At 45.4% G+C, this 18,172-nt stretch overlaps 1 protein-coding gene across 1 annotated transcript; it reads left to right on the top strand.

Moving 5' to 3' along the window:
• The first annotated feature begins 4,244 nt into the window (after positions 1-4,244).
• Positions 4,245-8,440, top strand: LOC124269722 (basic proline-rich protein-like). The gene is given in 5 exon segments (XM_046704750.1): positions 4,245-4,494; positions 5,811-6,603; positions 6,748-8,062; positions 8,065-8,111; positions 8,143-8,440. Coding segments are annotated over 5 exon segments (2,703 nt in total).
• The last annotated feature ends 9,732 nt before the right edge of the window (positions 8,441-18,172 follow it).

The following is an 18,172-nucleotide window of genomic DNA, read 5'->3' as shown; positions in this document are numbered from 1 at the left end:
CTGCGTTTTCCTTGTAATGTGAAATTACATTCGCTCGTAACGCCGAAGACAAGGTTCGATTTGTCCGCATGGGCATAATGTGTGAAATTCATCCATTTCTGGTGTCCTTGCCGTGTAAGAAATTATTGTTTGAGATATTGCTAAAGCGGCGTGAAAACTAAAGCGGGGTAAAACTAAACGCACTCACTCATGACCCGAAGTGATCTAACATCCGGACAGAGGTATCATCAATAGTTGCATTTAGCCATTTAATGTTATTTGAACGTACTGTATCATAAATGACGTGTTCATTTACGTCAAAACAAGCGCTTATTATTAGTTTGAATAATTTTACAAATTTATTCACACCTCCCTAAGGGAAGAGACTTTTTGTAGATTGTATAGAATATTTTTTACCTGAACTCAAACCAAAGACGTGGATATTACGTCTTCTACACCAAAATGTGTCAGCACGAAAAAAGCATGCGCTTTCGTCTGGTCAATAATTAATCATTGACCTACAAATGTTGACGCGAAAAACAAACTGGTGACCAGACAACTTCCTATCCCGCTGAGGTTGGTCGTTCGTGTGTGAATCACATCCACGTAGAAATAATAGCTTTCAATGGGCACCCGCCTATTCCCTGAATTCTAGACTGAAAATAGCCCTTGGCCTACTAATTCATGCCCTCCCCTGATGATCACTGATGTTCCGATCGCAAATCGTCTTTCGTTCTTGTTATCTCCTTGGAGCGCTGTTCCGACTTTTTACACCATCCTGGTCTAGACGTGTTTATTTAGACCGTGCCTCACGTCTAATGTAGACAAATGGAGCGAGGTATTGGAGTCACTCACAGCACGAAATTCAATAACGTTGTGCATTTTACTTCATCAAAAATGTCAGCCTTGCAGATCAACCCTCGTCCAAACTGAGCGATTTGTCGACGGAGATTTAATGTTAAGGTTGTACAATCAAATAAAGGAGAAAATTCTCCTTGACAGGTAGTCTTCTAGCTTTTCACACCACGGAGTCCTTGGAAGGTCATTCCGACTGTCTCAATTAGGCTTAGTAATACTCTTTGATAAAAGTCTAAAATACCTCATGGGAATCACCTTAGGTGATTGCTTCAGGACCGTAGGTCTGAGAGACGTCAACTAGAATATCTCTGAGTCTCTACGTCAGTTCCTCTTTTCTGCAAGGTACGGACATTCGTGTCACATTGGAAAAAAAACAGCATTTACGTAGATTAGGTGATATTTATATTTTTTATTTATCCTTTTTTTGTGTGTGTGTAGAAGTGGCACCAACACACTACCATACAGAGGTGAGGTGAGGTGAGGTGAGGTGAAATTGGGTTTAACGTCGTGCTTGAGAATATTTCGCTCATATGACGACGTGCATGCGTGTGTAGGTGTATGTGCGGCTGCTTGTATTAGCCCAGACTTAAGCTGGTCTTATAGTGCTAGCCCACTGAGATACCATGTCGCAGTGAAGCATGAATATCCCACACAGACACATTATACTGACTCCGAGCCGACCAGTCCTTGTTGTACCCATTATTGCCGAGCGCCAAGCAGGGACCAACAAGTACCATATTTTAACGTCTTTTGGTATGACGCGGTCGGGGATCGAACCCGCGACCTTCCGCCCTCTGGGCGGACGCTCTTACCACGACACCACTGAGGCGGTCCTTCCATACAGAACAAAAACATACTTACATTACGTTTTTCCTGATTTTCAAGCTTAAAAATGTACGAAAACCTTGTTCTGGTGAGTGGGTGAGTATGGTTTTACGCCGCTTTTAGCAATATTCCAGCGAGGGACAACAGAAATGGGCTTCACACACTGTACCCATGTGAGGAATCGAACACGGGCCTTCGGCGTGACGAGCATACGCTTTAACCACTAAGCTAACCCACTGCCTCATAAGCCTTGTACTGACAATGGGTTGGTCGGTGGTTAAAGAGTTGGCTCGTCCGGTGTTCGATTCTTCACATTCAGTACAATGTGTAAAGTTCATTGCTGTCCTACCTATGGCTGCTTGTATGGTGCTAAATGATGAGTACACCATGCCTCACTCACACACTCTCTCAGACCCTCCCGGATAAGTCAAAAGAAGCCCAACTCAAGTGTAGACTGATTGGACACTCTAGATTGTCTCAGCTCGGAAATTAAGAATTGCTCTTGTCTCTTTTTGTACAGGGGCGGTGGCGTAGCTTAGTTAGTGAGTGAGTGAGTGAGTTTTGTTTTACGCCGCACTCAGCAATATTCCAGCTATATGGCGGCGGTCCCTAAATAATCGAGCGTGGACCAGACAATCCAGTGATCAACAGCATGAGCATCGATCTGCGCAATTGGGAACCTCAGTCTAAGTAAACTTAGGCTCAGTATTATTCGTTACACTGCTATACTGTGTAACGAATAATACTGAGCCTAAGTTTACTTAGACTGTTGGGAACCGATGACATGTGTCAACCAAGTCAGCGAGTCTGACCACCCCATCCGCCTCTTGCGACAAGCATGGGTTACTGAAGATCAATATTCTAACCCGGACCTTCACGGGTCGGGGTAACCTAGTAGTTAAAGCGTTCGCTCTTCACGCCGTAGACCCAAGTTCAATTCCCCACATGGGTACAATGTGTGAAGCCCATTTCTGGTGTCCCCCACAGTGATGTAGCTGGTTTTTTTGGTTGTTGTTTTGTTTTGTTTTAGTTTTTTTTATGTGTTTGTTGTGTTGTTGCTGTTTGATTTGTTTGTTTTTGTTTTGTTTTTGTTTTTTTTGTTTTTTGGGTTTTGTTGTTGTTTTTTTGTTTGTTTGTTTTGTTGGGGTTTTGTTTTGTTTTGGTTGTTTTTGGGGGGGTGTCCTGTTGTTGTTTTTTCATCGTTTGGTATCGTTTTGTTAAAAATCTTCTGACAATATCTGCTGCGAAATTCTCAAATTTTCATTTCAAAATCTGATATCTACAATGTATTGGTATAACCGTTTGATTACGATGAATATGTTTTACTCTTATCAATTCACTTCAGAAGGGGCAGTAAGGATAGGACGTGCTAATCCCCCATTCACCAGGTACTGGAGATGAATTTCATTTTCTCTATCAATATAACACCCCAACGAAAGTAAAAATCCATATATGTTAGATGAATATTATTAATTGTGCACATAACGTTTATGTTTACAGAAATCATGGTACTATCTATGGTATTTAATACACTGCACGCGAAATAGTTATAGATGCATACCATTGTATTGTATTTTGTATCTTTTAGTCAATTCCAGCAATACCACTGCGGGGACACCGCTGATCTTTACATAATTTCGGGATGGAACACGGAGATTCGGCATGGCGAGCGAACGCTTTAACCAGAAGACTTCGCCCCCAACTTGTATGTAAAATATGTTCTTGGACTACCGATAGCAGTTCAAATAAGGATGGTTGATTTCTCCATGTGATAGGACATGCGGGTGGTGGGGTAGCCTAGTGGTTAAGGCGTTCGCTCGTTACGCTCAAGCCCCGGGTTCGATGCCCCACATGGGTACAATGTGTGAAGCCCGTTTCTGGTGTCGCCCGCGTGATATTGCTGGAATATTGCTAAAAGCGGCGTAAAAATAAAACTTACTCACTATTAGACATACACCAAACTGAAAAAAATGATACATGTAGATATTTCCAAAAGAGGCATGAAGTTAGAGATATGTATAGGTTAATCACCCTTACAAGGTAGTTATTTAAATAAACTCTTCGAGGGCTTTAGCCCGAGCAGAGTTTATCTAAATAACTACCGTAGTGAAGGTGATTAAACGGCTTACACCACGAGAGCATACTTATTTAATACGCGTGTACTGTATTAGGCATGATGAAGATGATCAAAATAAGTACTATTTTATTGTTTTTAAATAGAAATAATTGCCCTAGGGCAGTTAATCAGTTATGCTAATAAAACACTTCCAAGAACAAGGGACATAACTTTCCCTAGTGGTTTAAAGTGATGTACAAGTTGGGTGATGATTAACAATTTTCATGGTGTAGTTGGCTCTTGTTACGTGAAAAGTTTTAGGCTTTACGACATCAACTACGAAGCGTTCAGCACCGAGACAACATACAGAGACGATGCAATCGTCACATGACAGCTTCACCATACGACATCAACTACGACGGGTGCAGCATAGAGACGTCATATAAAGTTGGTACAGAAAACCATTACATTTCAGCTGCAGTATGCGACATCAACCACGACGGATGCATCAACGAGACCAGTGACAATGACAGATTCACCATACGACGTCAGCTACGACGGGTGCAGCACCGAGACCTCATTCAGAGGCGGCACATTTACATTCAGCTGCAGTATACGACACCGACTACGACGGATGCAACAACGAGACCAGAGACAGAGAGTGATTCACCATACAACATCAACTGTGACAGATGCTGCAGACAGCCATTACGTTTCAGCTTCACCATACGGCATCGACAGCGATGAACGCAACACCGACACTAAATACAAAGGCAGTAGACATTACCATGTGTCAACTTGATTATACGACATCAACTACGACGGATGCAACACAGACTACAAACAGACGATGCAGACAACCATTGCATATCAGCTTCACCATAAGACATAAGCTACGACGGAGGCAGCACCGAGACGTCCGAACAGCCACACTAATGTACGTCAACCCCGCTTTACGACATCGACTACGATGGACGCAACACCGAGACTACATACAGAGAAAGCAGACACCATCCTGACCATACAACATCATCTACGACGGATGTAGCACAGACTACAAACAGGGACGATGCAGACAACCATTACATTTCAGCTTCACCATACGACATCGACTACGAAAGAGGCAGCACCGAGACGTCAGAACAGCCACACTAATCTACGTCAACCCCCCCTTTACGACATCAACGACGACGCATGCAGTGCCGAGATGACCTGAACGCGACATAAAGCTGCAATTTGCTCATTTCCGTTTACGACCACTCTGCGGTCAATACCAGCGAGATGTCGGTTAAGATTGGTAGGAAGCTCAATCACAAGGCTCCAGAGACGCGCGAGTGCTCATTCAGACTGCTTAGAGAGCTGGACTGTTGGAGTTATTATTCACTGATGTACATTTGTGTGTCACGTGATTAATGTTTCAGTTGGTGATAAAATGTGATATTACATATTAGTATCCTGTCAGCTCTCGTTGTATTGTAAAGGAAAGCGACCAAGGCTCGAAAACATGTCGGTTCAAACCGTAGTCGTATGCATAATGACTCTCATGAATATTCCGGTGCAAAATACTCCCTTGTAGCCTTGCAACAACAGCCGAGTCTAGAGTGGTTGGTTGGTTGGTTTTTTAACGCCGCACTCAGCAACATTCCAGCTATATGGCGGCGGTCTGTACCAGACAATCCAGTGATCAACAGCATGAGCAATTGGGATCGATGACATGTGTCAACCAAGTCAGCGAGCCTGACCACCCGATCCCGTAACTCGCCCCTTATCACAAGCATGGGTTAGTGAGGATCAATTGTAACTCGGATCTTCAAGGGTCGTGTCCACAGTGAGTGAGTGCCTTCCAAGGGATTATTGCTGCATTGAACAGCATCACTGCGGGTCTGTTTGATGCGGGAGGAAGACCCGAACTGTTGCAGGTTGGATGTTTACCACTGCGGTGACACATGGAGTCCTGAACACTAAGATTCGAAGAAGCGACCAGCGACTTTTCTCTGTTGCAGCTTCTTAGAAAACTAGTTCCTCGGTTCCAGCCTCAACCCCAACCCTCTCCCCAGGTCCACCCTTATCTCAACCCTCCCTAACCCTCCAGGTCCAGCCTCAACCCCATCCCTCAACCCAACCCTCTCCCCAGGTCCAGCCCTCATCCCTCCTATCCTCCCCAACCCCTCTCCCTCAGGTCCAGCCTCACCCTATCCCCAACCCCTCTCTCCCAGGTCCAGCCTCAACCCTATCCTCAACCCCAACCCTCTCCCCAGGTCCAGCCTCAACCCCTCCCCATCCTCAACCCCAACCCTCTCCCCAGGTCCAGCCTCAACCTATCCCCCCTCCCCCCTCTCCCCAGGTCCAGCCTCAGCCAACCCTCTCCTCAACCCCCCCACCCTCTCTCCCAGGTCTCAGCCCTCAACCCCAACCCTCTCCCCAGGTCCAGCCTCACCCTATCCTCAACCCCAGCCCTCTCCCTCAGGTCCAGCCCAACCCCATCCTCAGCCCCAACCCTCAGCCCCAACCCCAACCCTCTCCCCAGGTCCAGCCTCAACCCAACCCTCCTCAGGTCCAGCCTCCCCAACCCTCTCCCCCCAGGTCCAGCTCCTCAGCCCTATCCTCAACCCCAGCCCTCTCCTCAGGTCCAGCCTCAACCCCATCCTCAACCCCCAGCCCTCTCCCCAGGTCCAGCCTCAACCCCAACCCTCTCCCCAGGTCCAGCCTCAGCCCTATCCTCAGCCCCAACCCTCTCCCCAGGTCCAGCCTCAACCCCAACCCTCTCCCCAGGTCCAGCCTCCACCCTATCCTCAAACCCCCAGGTCCAGCCTCAGCCCCAACCCTCTCCCCAGGTCCAGCCTCAGCCCATCCTCAGCCCCATCTCAACCCAACTCCTCCATAGGGTCCAGCCTCAACCCCAACCCTCTCCCCTCAGCCCCAGCCTCACCCTCTCCCCTCTAACCCTCAACCCTCTCCCAGGTCCAGCTCTCAACCCCAACCCTCTCCCCAGGTCCAGCCTCAGCCCCTATCCTCTCCCCAACCTCCAGCCTCAACCCCATCCTCAGCCCTCAACCCTCTCCCCAGGTCCAGCCTCCTCAACCCCAACCCTCTCCCCAGGTCCAGCCTCAACCCTATCCTCAACCCCAGCCTCCAGCCTCAGGTCTCAGCCTCAACCCCCAGGTCCAGCCTCAACCCCAACCCTCTCCCCAGGTCCAGCCTCCTCAACCCCAACCCTCTCCCCAGGTCCAGCCTCAACCCTATCCTCAGCCCTCAACCCTCTCCCCAGGTCCAGCCTCAACCCCATCCTCAACCCCAACCCTCTCCCCAGGTCCAGCCTCAACCCTATCCCCCAACCCCCTCAACCCAGCCCCTCCCCAGGTCAGCCTCAACCCAGCCTCAACCCCAACCCTCTCCCAGGTCAGGTCCAGCCTCAGCCTCAACCTCAACCCTCTCCCCAGGTCCAGCCTCAACCCTATCCTCAACCCCCCAACCCCCCCAACCCTCTCCCCAGGTCCAGCCTCCCAGCCCTCCTCAACCCTCTCCCCAGGTCCAGCCTCAACCCCAGCCCAACCCAGCCCTCCTCAGGTCCAGCCTCAACCCTATCCTCAACCCCAACCCTCTCCCCAGGTCCAGCCTCAACCCATCCTCAACCCCAACCCTCTCCCCAGGTCCAGTCTCAGCCTTATCCTCAACCCCAACCCTCTCCCCAGGTCCAGCCTCAACCCCATCCTCAAGCCTCAACCCTCTCCCCAGGTCCAGCCTCACCCCAACCCTCTCCCCAGGTCCAGCCTCAACCCCAGCCTCAGCCTCAACCCTCTCCCAGGTCCAGCCTCAACCCTATCCTCAACCCCAACCCTCTCCCCAGGTCCAGCCTCAACCTCAACCCTCTCCCCAGGTCATCCTCAGCTCCAACCCTCTCCCCAGGTCCAGCCTCAACCCTATCCTCAACCCCAACCCTCTCCCCAGGTCCAGCCTCAACCCCATCCTCAACCTCAACCCTCTCCCCAGGTCCAGCCTCAACCTCAACCCTCTCCCCAGGTCCAGCCTCAACCCTATCCTCAACCCCAACCCTCTCCCCAGGTCCAGCCTCAACCCCATCCTCAACCCTCAACCCTCTCCCCAGGTCCAGCCTCAACCCTCAACCCTCTCCCCAGGTCCAGCCTCAACCCCTATCCTCAACCCCCAACCCTCTCCCCAGGTCCAGCCTCAACCCTATCCTCAACTCCAACCCCCTCTCCCCAGGTCCAGCCTCAACCCCAACCCTCTCCCCAGGTCCAGCCCCCAACCCTCTCCCCAGGTCCAGCCTCAACCTCAACCCTCATCCTCAACCTCAACCCTCTCCCCAGGTCCAGCCTCAACCTCAACCCTCTCCCCAGGTCCAGCCTCAACCCCAACCCTCTCCCCAGGTCCAGCCTCAACCCCATCCTCAACCCTCTACCCAGGTCCAGCCTCAACCCTATCCTCAACCCCAACCCTCTCCCCAGGTCCAGCCTCAACCCCATCCTCAATCCCAACCCTCTTCCCAGGTCCAGCCTCAACCCCATCCTCGACCCCAACCCTCTCCCCAGGTCCAGCCTCAACCCTATCCTCAACCCCAACCCTCTCCCCAGGTCCAGCCTCAACCCTATTTTCAACCCTCAACCCAATCCCTATCCCCAATCCCAACTCCATCCCATCCCAATCAATATACCCCAACCCCAAGCCTCGCCCCGACTCATCGTGACTCACCTCAACCATTAGCTCGGGTTTACATAACCTAGTAGTTAAAGCTTTATTTCGTCACGCCGATGACCCGGGTTTGATTCCCCACATGGATACAATGTTTGAAGTTATTAGTGTTCCCCAACGTGATATTGCTGGAATGTTGCATCACACGCAAAAACATGTCAAGCTCAAAACCGTGAGAATCAAGATAAGCAACCCATGCTTGTCGCAGGATCGAGGTGACAAACGGCATCGGTGGTCAATCTCGCTGACTTGGTTGACACGTGTCATCGTACCCCAAACGATACTCATTCTGTTGATCACTGGATTGTCTGGTCCAGACTGGATTATTTACAGACCGCTGTCATATAGCTGGGATATTGCTGAGTGCGGCGGTAAACAACAAACTTCAGATAATCATCCAGTGATTTGATAATATCAAGATATGAAACCTCCTGAAATCGATACATGCACTTATGCCTCTTATACCACCATAAGAAGTTGCAACCTGCCAAACTGACCTAGATGCGATCGGGTATATAGCCATCAGTCATATATCTGGAATAGACCCGATTACTGCGTAAAACAACAATCACTGCCTTAGCAACAAGACTGACTGAGTTTGGTTTGACGCCGCTTTTAGCAATATTCCTGCAACATCACGGCGGAGGACACCAGAAATGGGCTTCACACATTGTGCCCATGTGGGGATTCGAACCCGGGTCTTCGGCGTGACGAGCCAACGCTTTAACCATTAGGCTACCCCACCACCCCTTAGCAACGAGAGTTTGTCGCGTTGAAGACTTCCAGATACGTTCCCAGATTTTAGAAAAATGGAATGCGTATTGATCGCAAATTTGTCTTTTGTGACATGAATGAACTCACTGCATGCCCTTACATTTGCCGGTGTATACTAATAGAATGATGGCGGTGGGGTAGCCTAGTGGTTAACGCGTTGGCTCGTCACGCCGAAGACCCGGGTTCGATTCCCCACATGGGTACAATGTGTGAAGCCCGTTTGTTGGCCTAGATTTTCGAAGCTCTCTTAGCGCTAAGATAGTCGTACGTTAATGTTCATGTATGGCACTTCCGACTATCTTAGCGCTAACAGAGCTTCGAAAATATAGGCCCTATGTCCCCCGCCGTGATATTGCTGGAATATTGCTAAAACGGGCGTAAAACTAAATTCACTCGCTCAGTAGCAAAACAGGTTATTGATCCTGAAATATGTTTAAAAATCCTACACATATAAAGAAACTGAGTTTTGACGACGAAAAATCTGAAAAACTATTCATGATTCCTAACTATTTTGTTCAGAACATGTGGATAAGTGGTGTAAAAAAATATACATAAATGTAATGGTTCCAAATTACCATGGTTACGTCGAAGTCGATCTCCTGGAGATACACATCCAGCAAAACGTGTTCTGTAAGACGTACGGGGATATAAGTTTTTATAGTATGATTTATGAGATGCCGTGGATCATAACAGTGCTTTTATATTTTTCATAATTACTCTTTGCCAAAAGGCAATTATAAGACAAGAATTAGCACTGTGACATTTTTTCTGCCTTCGAGTAATGATATGTCGTGTTAGCACCATCGCGTGCAGGCATCTCATTGTGAACTACTTGTACTTGTATCATAAATTGTAATTAATGTGAATGACGGATTGCTTGTTTTAAAATTTGGTGCTGTGACTTTTTCTGTTTGTAAATGATATTCCAATGAAAAAATATGCTTTTTTTACAACAAACAAACAAACTCATTTTAACCTTAGTACTTAAAATGTCCATGTATGGAGACTTGGTCTCGTCGCTGTATGGCTGAAATACTGCCGATGCGACGTAAAACTCAACTCAACTCAAAGCTTTAATACAACAGAGTGACGTTTTACACAATACCAATGGGTGGAAGCGGATTCATTTCTATAACCCAAGGCGAATTATAGGCGTTGAACAAAGGTTCAAAGATCAAATCAACGTCAAATTCAAAATGTGTTTAAAGCGTATCACATACGAAAGGTCTCTTCTTACCCTTCTGTAACCTTCAACAGGGCTTGTCCTGGAGTTTCAACTTTTTGAGTGAGTGGCTTTAAGTGTTTCGCAGCTTATAGCAATATTCCAGCAATATCACGGGATACAAGACATGGACTTCGCACATTGTACCCGAATGGGGAATCGAACCCGGGTCTTCGGCGTGACGAGCGAACACCTTAACCACGAGGCTACCCAACCACCTCTTTAATTTATGAGTTCTTGAGGGGCGGTGGGGTAGCCTAGTGGTTAAAGCGTTGACTCGTCACGCCGAAGACCCGGGTTCGAGTCTCCACATGGGCACAATGGGTGAAGCCCATTTCTGGTGTCCCCGCCGTGATATTGCTGGAATATTGCTAAAAGCGGCGTCAAACTACACTGTCTGTCTTGAGGGGCGGTGGGGTAGCCTAGTGGTTAAAGCGTTGTGAAAACGTCCGCTCGTGTGAAGCCCATTGCTTCTTCCCCCGTAGTTATATTGCTGGAATATTGCTAAAAGTGGCGTAAAACCATGCTCACTCACTCACTCAAGACCCACTAGCCTAAACGAGCGGTACAGGTAACAACGCCATGAAAATGCAGAAGAAAGTTTCGTCATTGCGCATCGTCGTAACCCAAAGGCGTAAGGTGATGGTTGGGAATATTATTTACTCATTTGTCAGCTCAAAACACGGTTATTTACACACCGCCGCCATAGAGTTGGAATTAAACAACAATAAACAACAACAAAAAGTGCATGATTTTTATCGTTTTATTACCCTTGAAAACAAAAACAAATAGATGGCATTGATTTATTACTGTATCCGCCTCACAGGAGTGTATGTTATGGCGTGAACTGTTTCAGACTGTTACGTTACTTTTTACCGTCAGTATATCTAGTTTCATTGTATTGAACTCTTCGCGGGACATTACTCCGCGTCATCAATCAGCAATCAGGTTCTACTTAGCACGACTCCGATAGCTGCAGTTGTGGCAAAGATAATCATTTTCAAATTTGTTCACGATCGTCAATCAAAACTCCTCGGTTGTGGGCGGTTATGCGAAAATGACACTTTTCAAAGCTGAGAATACTCGGTCAATTACCCACACTCGTAAACAATGGCCATCTAAGAGCTTGACACATTGCGTAAATAATGGTTTCCATTAGAGGTTTGGGTTAACCAAAGTGTCATTTTTTCTAAAATAACCTATTTTTACCGAGGCATTTAGATTATACCGTTTTTCCGTATCCCTAATTATCTTTATCTTTTTAGTCATAATCTGTTCATTTGATTTATACACAAACCAAATTAAAGTTATTTTTGATACAATTTCAAAATCTAAATCAAGGTGTACCGTTTGCCGTGGGTGATTCAGTCGTCTGAGGCGACGAAATTCGCCGTGCAGAGTTTCGTCCCTTAGACGCGGCAAAAACATATGATCGTTGGTTTCTTATCGCGAGGGTCCCTGATTCAGGTTCCAAGTTGTGGCAGTTGTATCACTTCCGGTTTTATTTCAAATCAGGTTAACACGGCGTGGTATGTCTGAAATATAGTTTCCCACGTTTTCCTCCGATATGAGGGGGCATCGCACGTGTTTCAAGACACCTAGCTTGTCAAGTTAACACATTTCGTTGTTGTACCAAATATGGTTTGGTTGTTGTCTCTCATCTATCGCTATATACGACGCGCAAAGGGAGCCGCGAACCAGTTTAAACCTGTCACCGCATCCATTGACGATATGGTCGGGTAGTTTGTGGATAAACCGTTCTCTGGATATGATAAAGTTGGTTGGTTCTACACCATACTCAGTAGTATTCCAGCTATACGGCGGCGGTCTGTAAATTATCTAGTCTGGATCAGACAATTCAGTGATCAACAGCATGAGCATCGATATACGCAATTGGGATACGATGACATGTGCCAACCAAGTCATCGCGCCTGACAAACGATCCCGTAAGTCGCCACTAACGACAAGCATGGGTTGCTGAAGACCAGTTCTAACCGGGTTTTGTTCGAAAGAACATCACATGCCGACACCTCCAGTGCCATCGGGCAGCGGTAGGCCTCCATTCTGTCTCACGCCCCCTGAACCGCAACAGTTTCCCTACTGCCTAGCCCGCCTTGCAATGGAACAGCCCAAAATGAAGCAAGTTTAGATATCCTCAGGTTCTCAATCTCCCTTCTCACTGGGGCTCCTTTTCAATTTCGGGCGGTGGGTAGCCTAGTGGTTAAAGCGTTCGCTCGTCACGCCGAAGACCCGGGTTCGAATCCCCATATGGGTACAATGTGTGAAGACCATTTCTGGTGTTTCCCGCCGTGATATTGCTGGAATATTGCTAAAAGCGGTGTAAAACCTTTACAATTTAAAAGAATTGTTTGTTTCTATCAAACGTATATGTATTCAGAGACTAAGCGTTAGTCTAGTGACGTCTAAAGATGCCACTGCATGCTAAAGCGAATAGGGGGAGGTGGGGTAGCCTGGTGGGTAATGGTTCGCTCGTCACGCCTAAGGCCCGGGTTCGATCCCTACATGGGTACAATGTGTGAAACCCATTTCTGGTGTCCCCCGCCGTGATATTGCTGGAATATTGCTAAAAGCGGCGTAAAACACAACTCTCACTCACTCACTCACTAAAGCGAATAGAGTGGTTAGATGTTCATACTATCAATCACTGGTCCGATCTTCAGGCTCCGTGCGAGAGCGGGAATATTGCCTACTGTGGTGGCAAACAACATCCGCTTCTTCATTCACAAAATACCGAACCTAGTCGACATTTTGCCAACTAATGTTTGCGCATTTTCCCACTAACCAACAAGCCAATTCATCTTGGCCTAAAGGTGACTCACTAAAACAGCAAACGTGATTCATTTATGTTGTGTGATAGCTGCAAACCTTATTTGACATGTTCGTTTGAAATCAAGATAAAATGGGGATTTTTATCATGGGGACCGAATGATGCAATACAATCTAGTGATTACCAGCCCATTACGAAAATTTACCGTTATTATCGCGAGAGTATGTTGCCATGACTACGAAATATCGTCGCGTTGGGCGTGTCACTTTCAATTACAAACTAAATCTTAATGTGCCACCAGCAAGATCAGTTATTCATTGATCGGCGTAGAATCAATGCTTGGAGCTTACTAGCGCTTTTGTAACAAGAATCAATTTGTAGGTAAGGCATCCCTTCATTATAAACATTATTAACCATACATCTTACCCTGTTTGGACCTAAAATCAGTTTCACTACGGCCTTTTTTTATGTTTTGGTGAACCATTAATCTGCCGCTCTAACCACGCCCAAATGAGCCAAACCGAGTCATCCCGAAGACGCTATTAACAATATTATCAATGACTTGTCTTAGCGTGTGTTTGTTGGGGAGTGAGCTTGGTTTAGCGCCACTTTGAACAATATATGGTTTCATCGCTGTTTCCTAACCTTAATGTGGGAGAAAAGACCGAAAGTAATGCAAATCTCAGACTTTTACCACTTTTGTGAAACCAACAAGTATACATGGTGCTGACGAACCGAGAAACTTTCTCGCGCTGACTGGGGTTCTGGCGTACCCAAGGGACGCAACTCTGCACAGCGAGTGCCACAGGTGCCACCGACGGAGCAGGATGCGCTCTACTTTTCGGCATCATCACGATTTGATTGAAATTCATAAAAAACACACTTATAATGCACATGTACTCGGAATTGTAAAATGGACCCTGCAAAGAAATATTTGATGGTTGATGAAAGGTGTTTGTCGGGATAAATTATTTATGATACTTTTAAAGGCATGTCATGCTTCATTTCTGGAAGGCTGGAGTTTTCAACACCAGAACTGACAGTATGACTTTTATTGTGTACATCAATCGTTTACACTTACACAAGGTACTTTTTCCACCATCGTCCCCTTTTTCTAATTCCTTTATATCATGTGATCAACATATCTGTGCCTTGAAATATATTTTGAGAACATAACCAGTATTTTAAAGTCGATTTGAAATATATCAAGTACTTTGATTGTACGCTTTCTGTCGTTTTGTATTTCTTCAGTCATGTTTTAGGCGGGCGGGTTTTTTTGTTTGATGTTTAGTTTGTTTGGGTTTTCTTCGCTTTTGATGTTTCATGTTTTGTTTGTTAAACGAAAATTTTAGCTACATGACGGCATGACATTGACTGATGTCTTCCGCAACGATTCACACAGCGGAGATGCGATGACTTGCGAGTCTGACGTGAAAATAAAGGTTAGTGAGTGAGTTTAGTTTTACGCCGCTTATAGCAATATTCCAGCAATATCACGGCTGGAGACACCAGAAATGGGCTTCACACATTGTACCAATGTGAGGAATCAAACCCGGATCTTCAACGTGACGAGCGAACGTTTTAACCATTAGGCTACCCCCATCGCCCCCAAAATAACGTTAGTCTCTTTTTACAAGAAGCAGGGATAGCTGAAGTCCAATTCTAACCCGGAACTCTAAAATACGACAAAAGGATCTATGAAATATGTCAATAGGATCTATGAAGTATGTCAATAGGGATAGCTGCCCAGTCCAATGCTAAAAGCGGCGTAAAACTAACACAGTCAGTCAGTCTATGAAATATGTCAATAGGATCTATGAAATATGACAATAGGATCTCTGAAATACGACAAAAGGATCTATGAATTATGTCAATAGGATCTATGAAATATGACGATGGGATCTATGAAATATGACAATAGGATCTATGAAATATGACAATAGGATCTATGAAGTATGACAATAGGATCTCTGAAATACGACAAAAGGATCTATGAAATATGACAATAGGATCTATGAAGTATGACAATAGGATCTCTGAAATATGTCAATAGGATCTATGAAATATGACGATAGGACAACTGGTGTAAGCTGTTTTCTCATTTATTAAGAAATACTGATATCTTAAATTTTGGATCTTGAATGAAAATAGAGATATCTTGACTTGAATTGAAGATATATCGAATAGAGAAAATTATAGATATCTGCAATAAAATTCATAATATCGCGAAATGAATTAAGGATATGATGAAGCATATTAAAGATATCTTTGAAAAAATTGCTGATATCTTGAATTGAATTATAGATATCTTGAAAGCATGTGAACAGTCAATCTGTTTTAGTGATAGTTACAAGATTAAACTGATAACCTCGATAAGCTTTGTAAAGCAATACTTACTGAATCATCCAACCATTCATTCAGGGGTGGGGTGGGTGGGGTGACGGGAGGTCTACAAAGGTGTCTGCGTAAAATAATTTTATCTGAAATCGTTATCAATTTTGTATTCTCACGGAAAATGTATTTCTAATTCCAGCTTTTGTGGCCTGTTGCGTTATATCAAAAGACGTTAAAAGATGAAACTTGTTGTTACCGTGCCTGGCGCAAGGCATTAAGGGGTTAATTAAGAGCTGTTCGGCAGGAGTCCCGATACTGTAGCCATGTTAAACTGTGGTATGGTCTCTCGGTGTATTAGTTCGAAAGACTAATGGTGCTACCTTTACAGCTTTAGAACTTTGGAAACAAAACCCTGTTATTTCAATCATGTTCTCTTATTTTTAATTATTTTCTTCTTATTTTTTAAATACTTACTCTATATTTAGAGTATTTTCTCGTTTCTTAAAGCTTTTCTTCAAAAACTCGATATTGCGAGTGCTTAATAAATTTAATTATTGCAGTCAGGAAAAAATCGAAATTTCGAGCTATTACTAATACACTTTAAATAACAGGAAAACAATGGAAATAACGAAAATATATTTGTAAAAACAGAAAGAACGAGCAAAATTGTTTAAAAACAATATATGTCACTGAACTGGCATCATTGTGTTTTTTGTAGATCACCTTTATAAAACCAGAATCGGGTCAGTACGCACGCATACAGATCCATTTATGTTTGCCCCCTGTTTCACTTTACCTCATCCCGGAAAGGCGCGGTGGGGTAGCCGAGTGGTTAACGGTTTCGCTCGTCACGCCGAATGCCCGGGTTCGATTCCTCCACATGGGTACAATGTGTGAAGCCCATTTCTGGTGTCCCCCACCTTGATATTGCTGGAATATTGCTAAAAGCGGCGTAAAACCCAACTCACTCACTCATCCCGAAAAAGTGATGGTCATCATATCCAATTGGTTGCAAATAGTTATTATATTCATCGTTGTACTAATCAGCAATTTAATATTTATGAAGAATGTCATGATAACCAAATGCCTATGCAATGTGGGCCAATGTAGGTATTGTGAACTCAAGTTCCTTAAGACCTGAAATACGATCTGGCCATCGCTCTCTGGCCGAGTCGATCAACCAACACACACCATCCGGGTCTCATCAAACGTTCGTTATCCCATGAAGAGAGAGATGGTGCTGCTGTTGTTTTCCTTCTCTTCTGCTCAGGCACGTAAAACACGTGCACCGAATAACAGACTAAGCGGCAAAGCACGTGTGGGACTTGCCATCTGCCGACCGGGTGTTCTGATACGAGATGTAACTAGTTGTCAGGAGATTGGGGTGTTGATGTACTATTTCACAACGACTACTTATACTGCTTATACCTCAACGGATCAAAGTGGTTTATGTATGTCGCTCACACAGTATGTTGCGAGAAAACATAACTTTGGGGTCGGCCGATGAAAAACATATGGAGAGTTTAGTTATTTTAGGACGGGAAATCCCGTGCAACATCTTCCTCGTGTCTCGATTTTTTTCTGGGGCTGTCGGGTAGCCTAGTGGTTTGCTTTCCACGCCGCAGAACCGGGTTCGATTCCACAACTGGGTACAGTTGGGGAGGCCCATTTCTGGTGTCCCCAGCCGTGATATTGCTTCAATATGGAAAATCAGATCTTAGCGCTCGCTACAGCAACATGTGATTTATAGCTTCGTTTTGCGTTGTCGAGAACCAAGATTCGATTTTAAAAAGTTTGGTCCTAATATACACATGAAGTGCAGAATTTATCAGTCATTCACGAGATCATTCTTTCTGGAATATTAAGTCATATTGGATATCGCCGGCGGGATAGGGAATGTGCAGACGCATTTCAACAAGCCACATACCCGTGAAGATCCGGGTTAGAATATTGATCTTCAGTAACCAATGCATGTCGTAAGAGGCGACTAACGGGATCGGGTGGTCAGGCTCGCTGACTTGGTTGACACATGTCATCGTAAACCAACTGCGTAGATCGATGCTCATGATGTTGATCACTGTATTGTCTGGTCCAGACTCGATTATTTACAGACCGCCGCCATTTAGCTTTAATATTACCTAGTGCCGTGTTAAACAACAGACCAACCAAACCAACTCCCCGTCGGGCTTTATTGTATCAGTGATGGAATTTTATACACCCTGTGCCTTTCATCTGGTCTTTTTATGTGTGCATATTTCACACATATATATTTCTACTATTATGTGAAAAAGGTATTGTTCTAAATGTTTGTGCCATAGTCTCTCATACTTTTACAAGAATGGCTTGTGTAAATTCGTATATGTTGCCAGTTGCGTAGATCGATGCTCATGTTGTTGATCGCTGGATCTTCTGGTCCAGACTTGAATATTTACAGACGGCCGCCATAAAACTGGAATATTGCTGAGTGCGGCGTAAAACTAAACTCACTCACTCAACAAGCCACATTGACCCACATCACTGTATAATTTTTCAAATGAAGTTTTGAGATTTGCATGAAAGTTCTCAGGTGAGAGAGATTGCATTAGTTCTAAGGACAAAATGTGTGAAAAGGGCGGATTTTGGCAGA

This window comes from Haliotis rubra, unplaced genomic scaffold (genome assembly GCF_003918875.1).
Source record: "Haliotis rubra isolate DU_JTF1 unplaced genomic scaffold, ASM391887v1 Scf147, whole genome shotgun sequence".
Classification (NCBI taxonomy): domain Eukaryota; kingdom Metazoa; phylum Mollusca; class Gastropoda; order Lepetellida; family Haliotidae; genus Haliotis; species Haliotis rubra.
The sequence above is the reverse complement of the archived record's forward strand: the minus strand, read 5'-3'. Positions and strand labels throughout refer to the sequence as shown.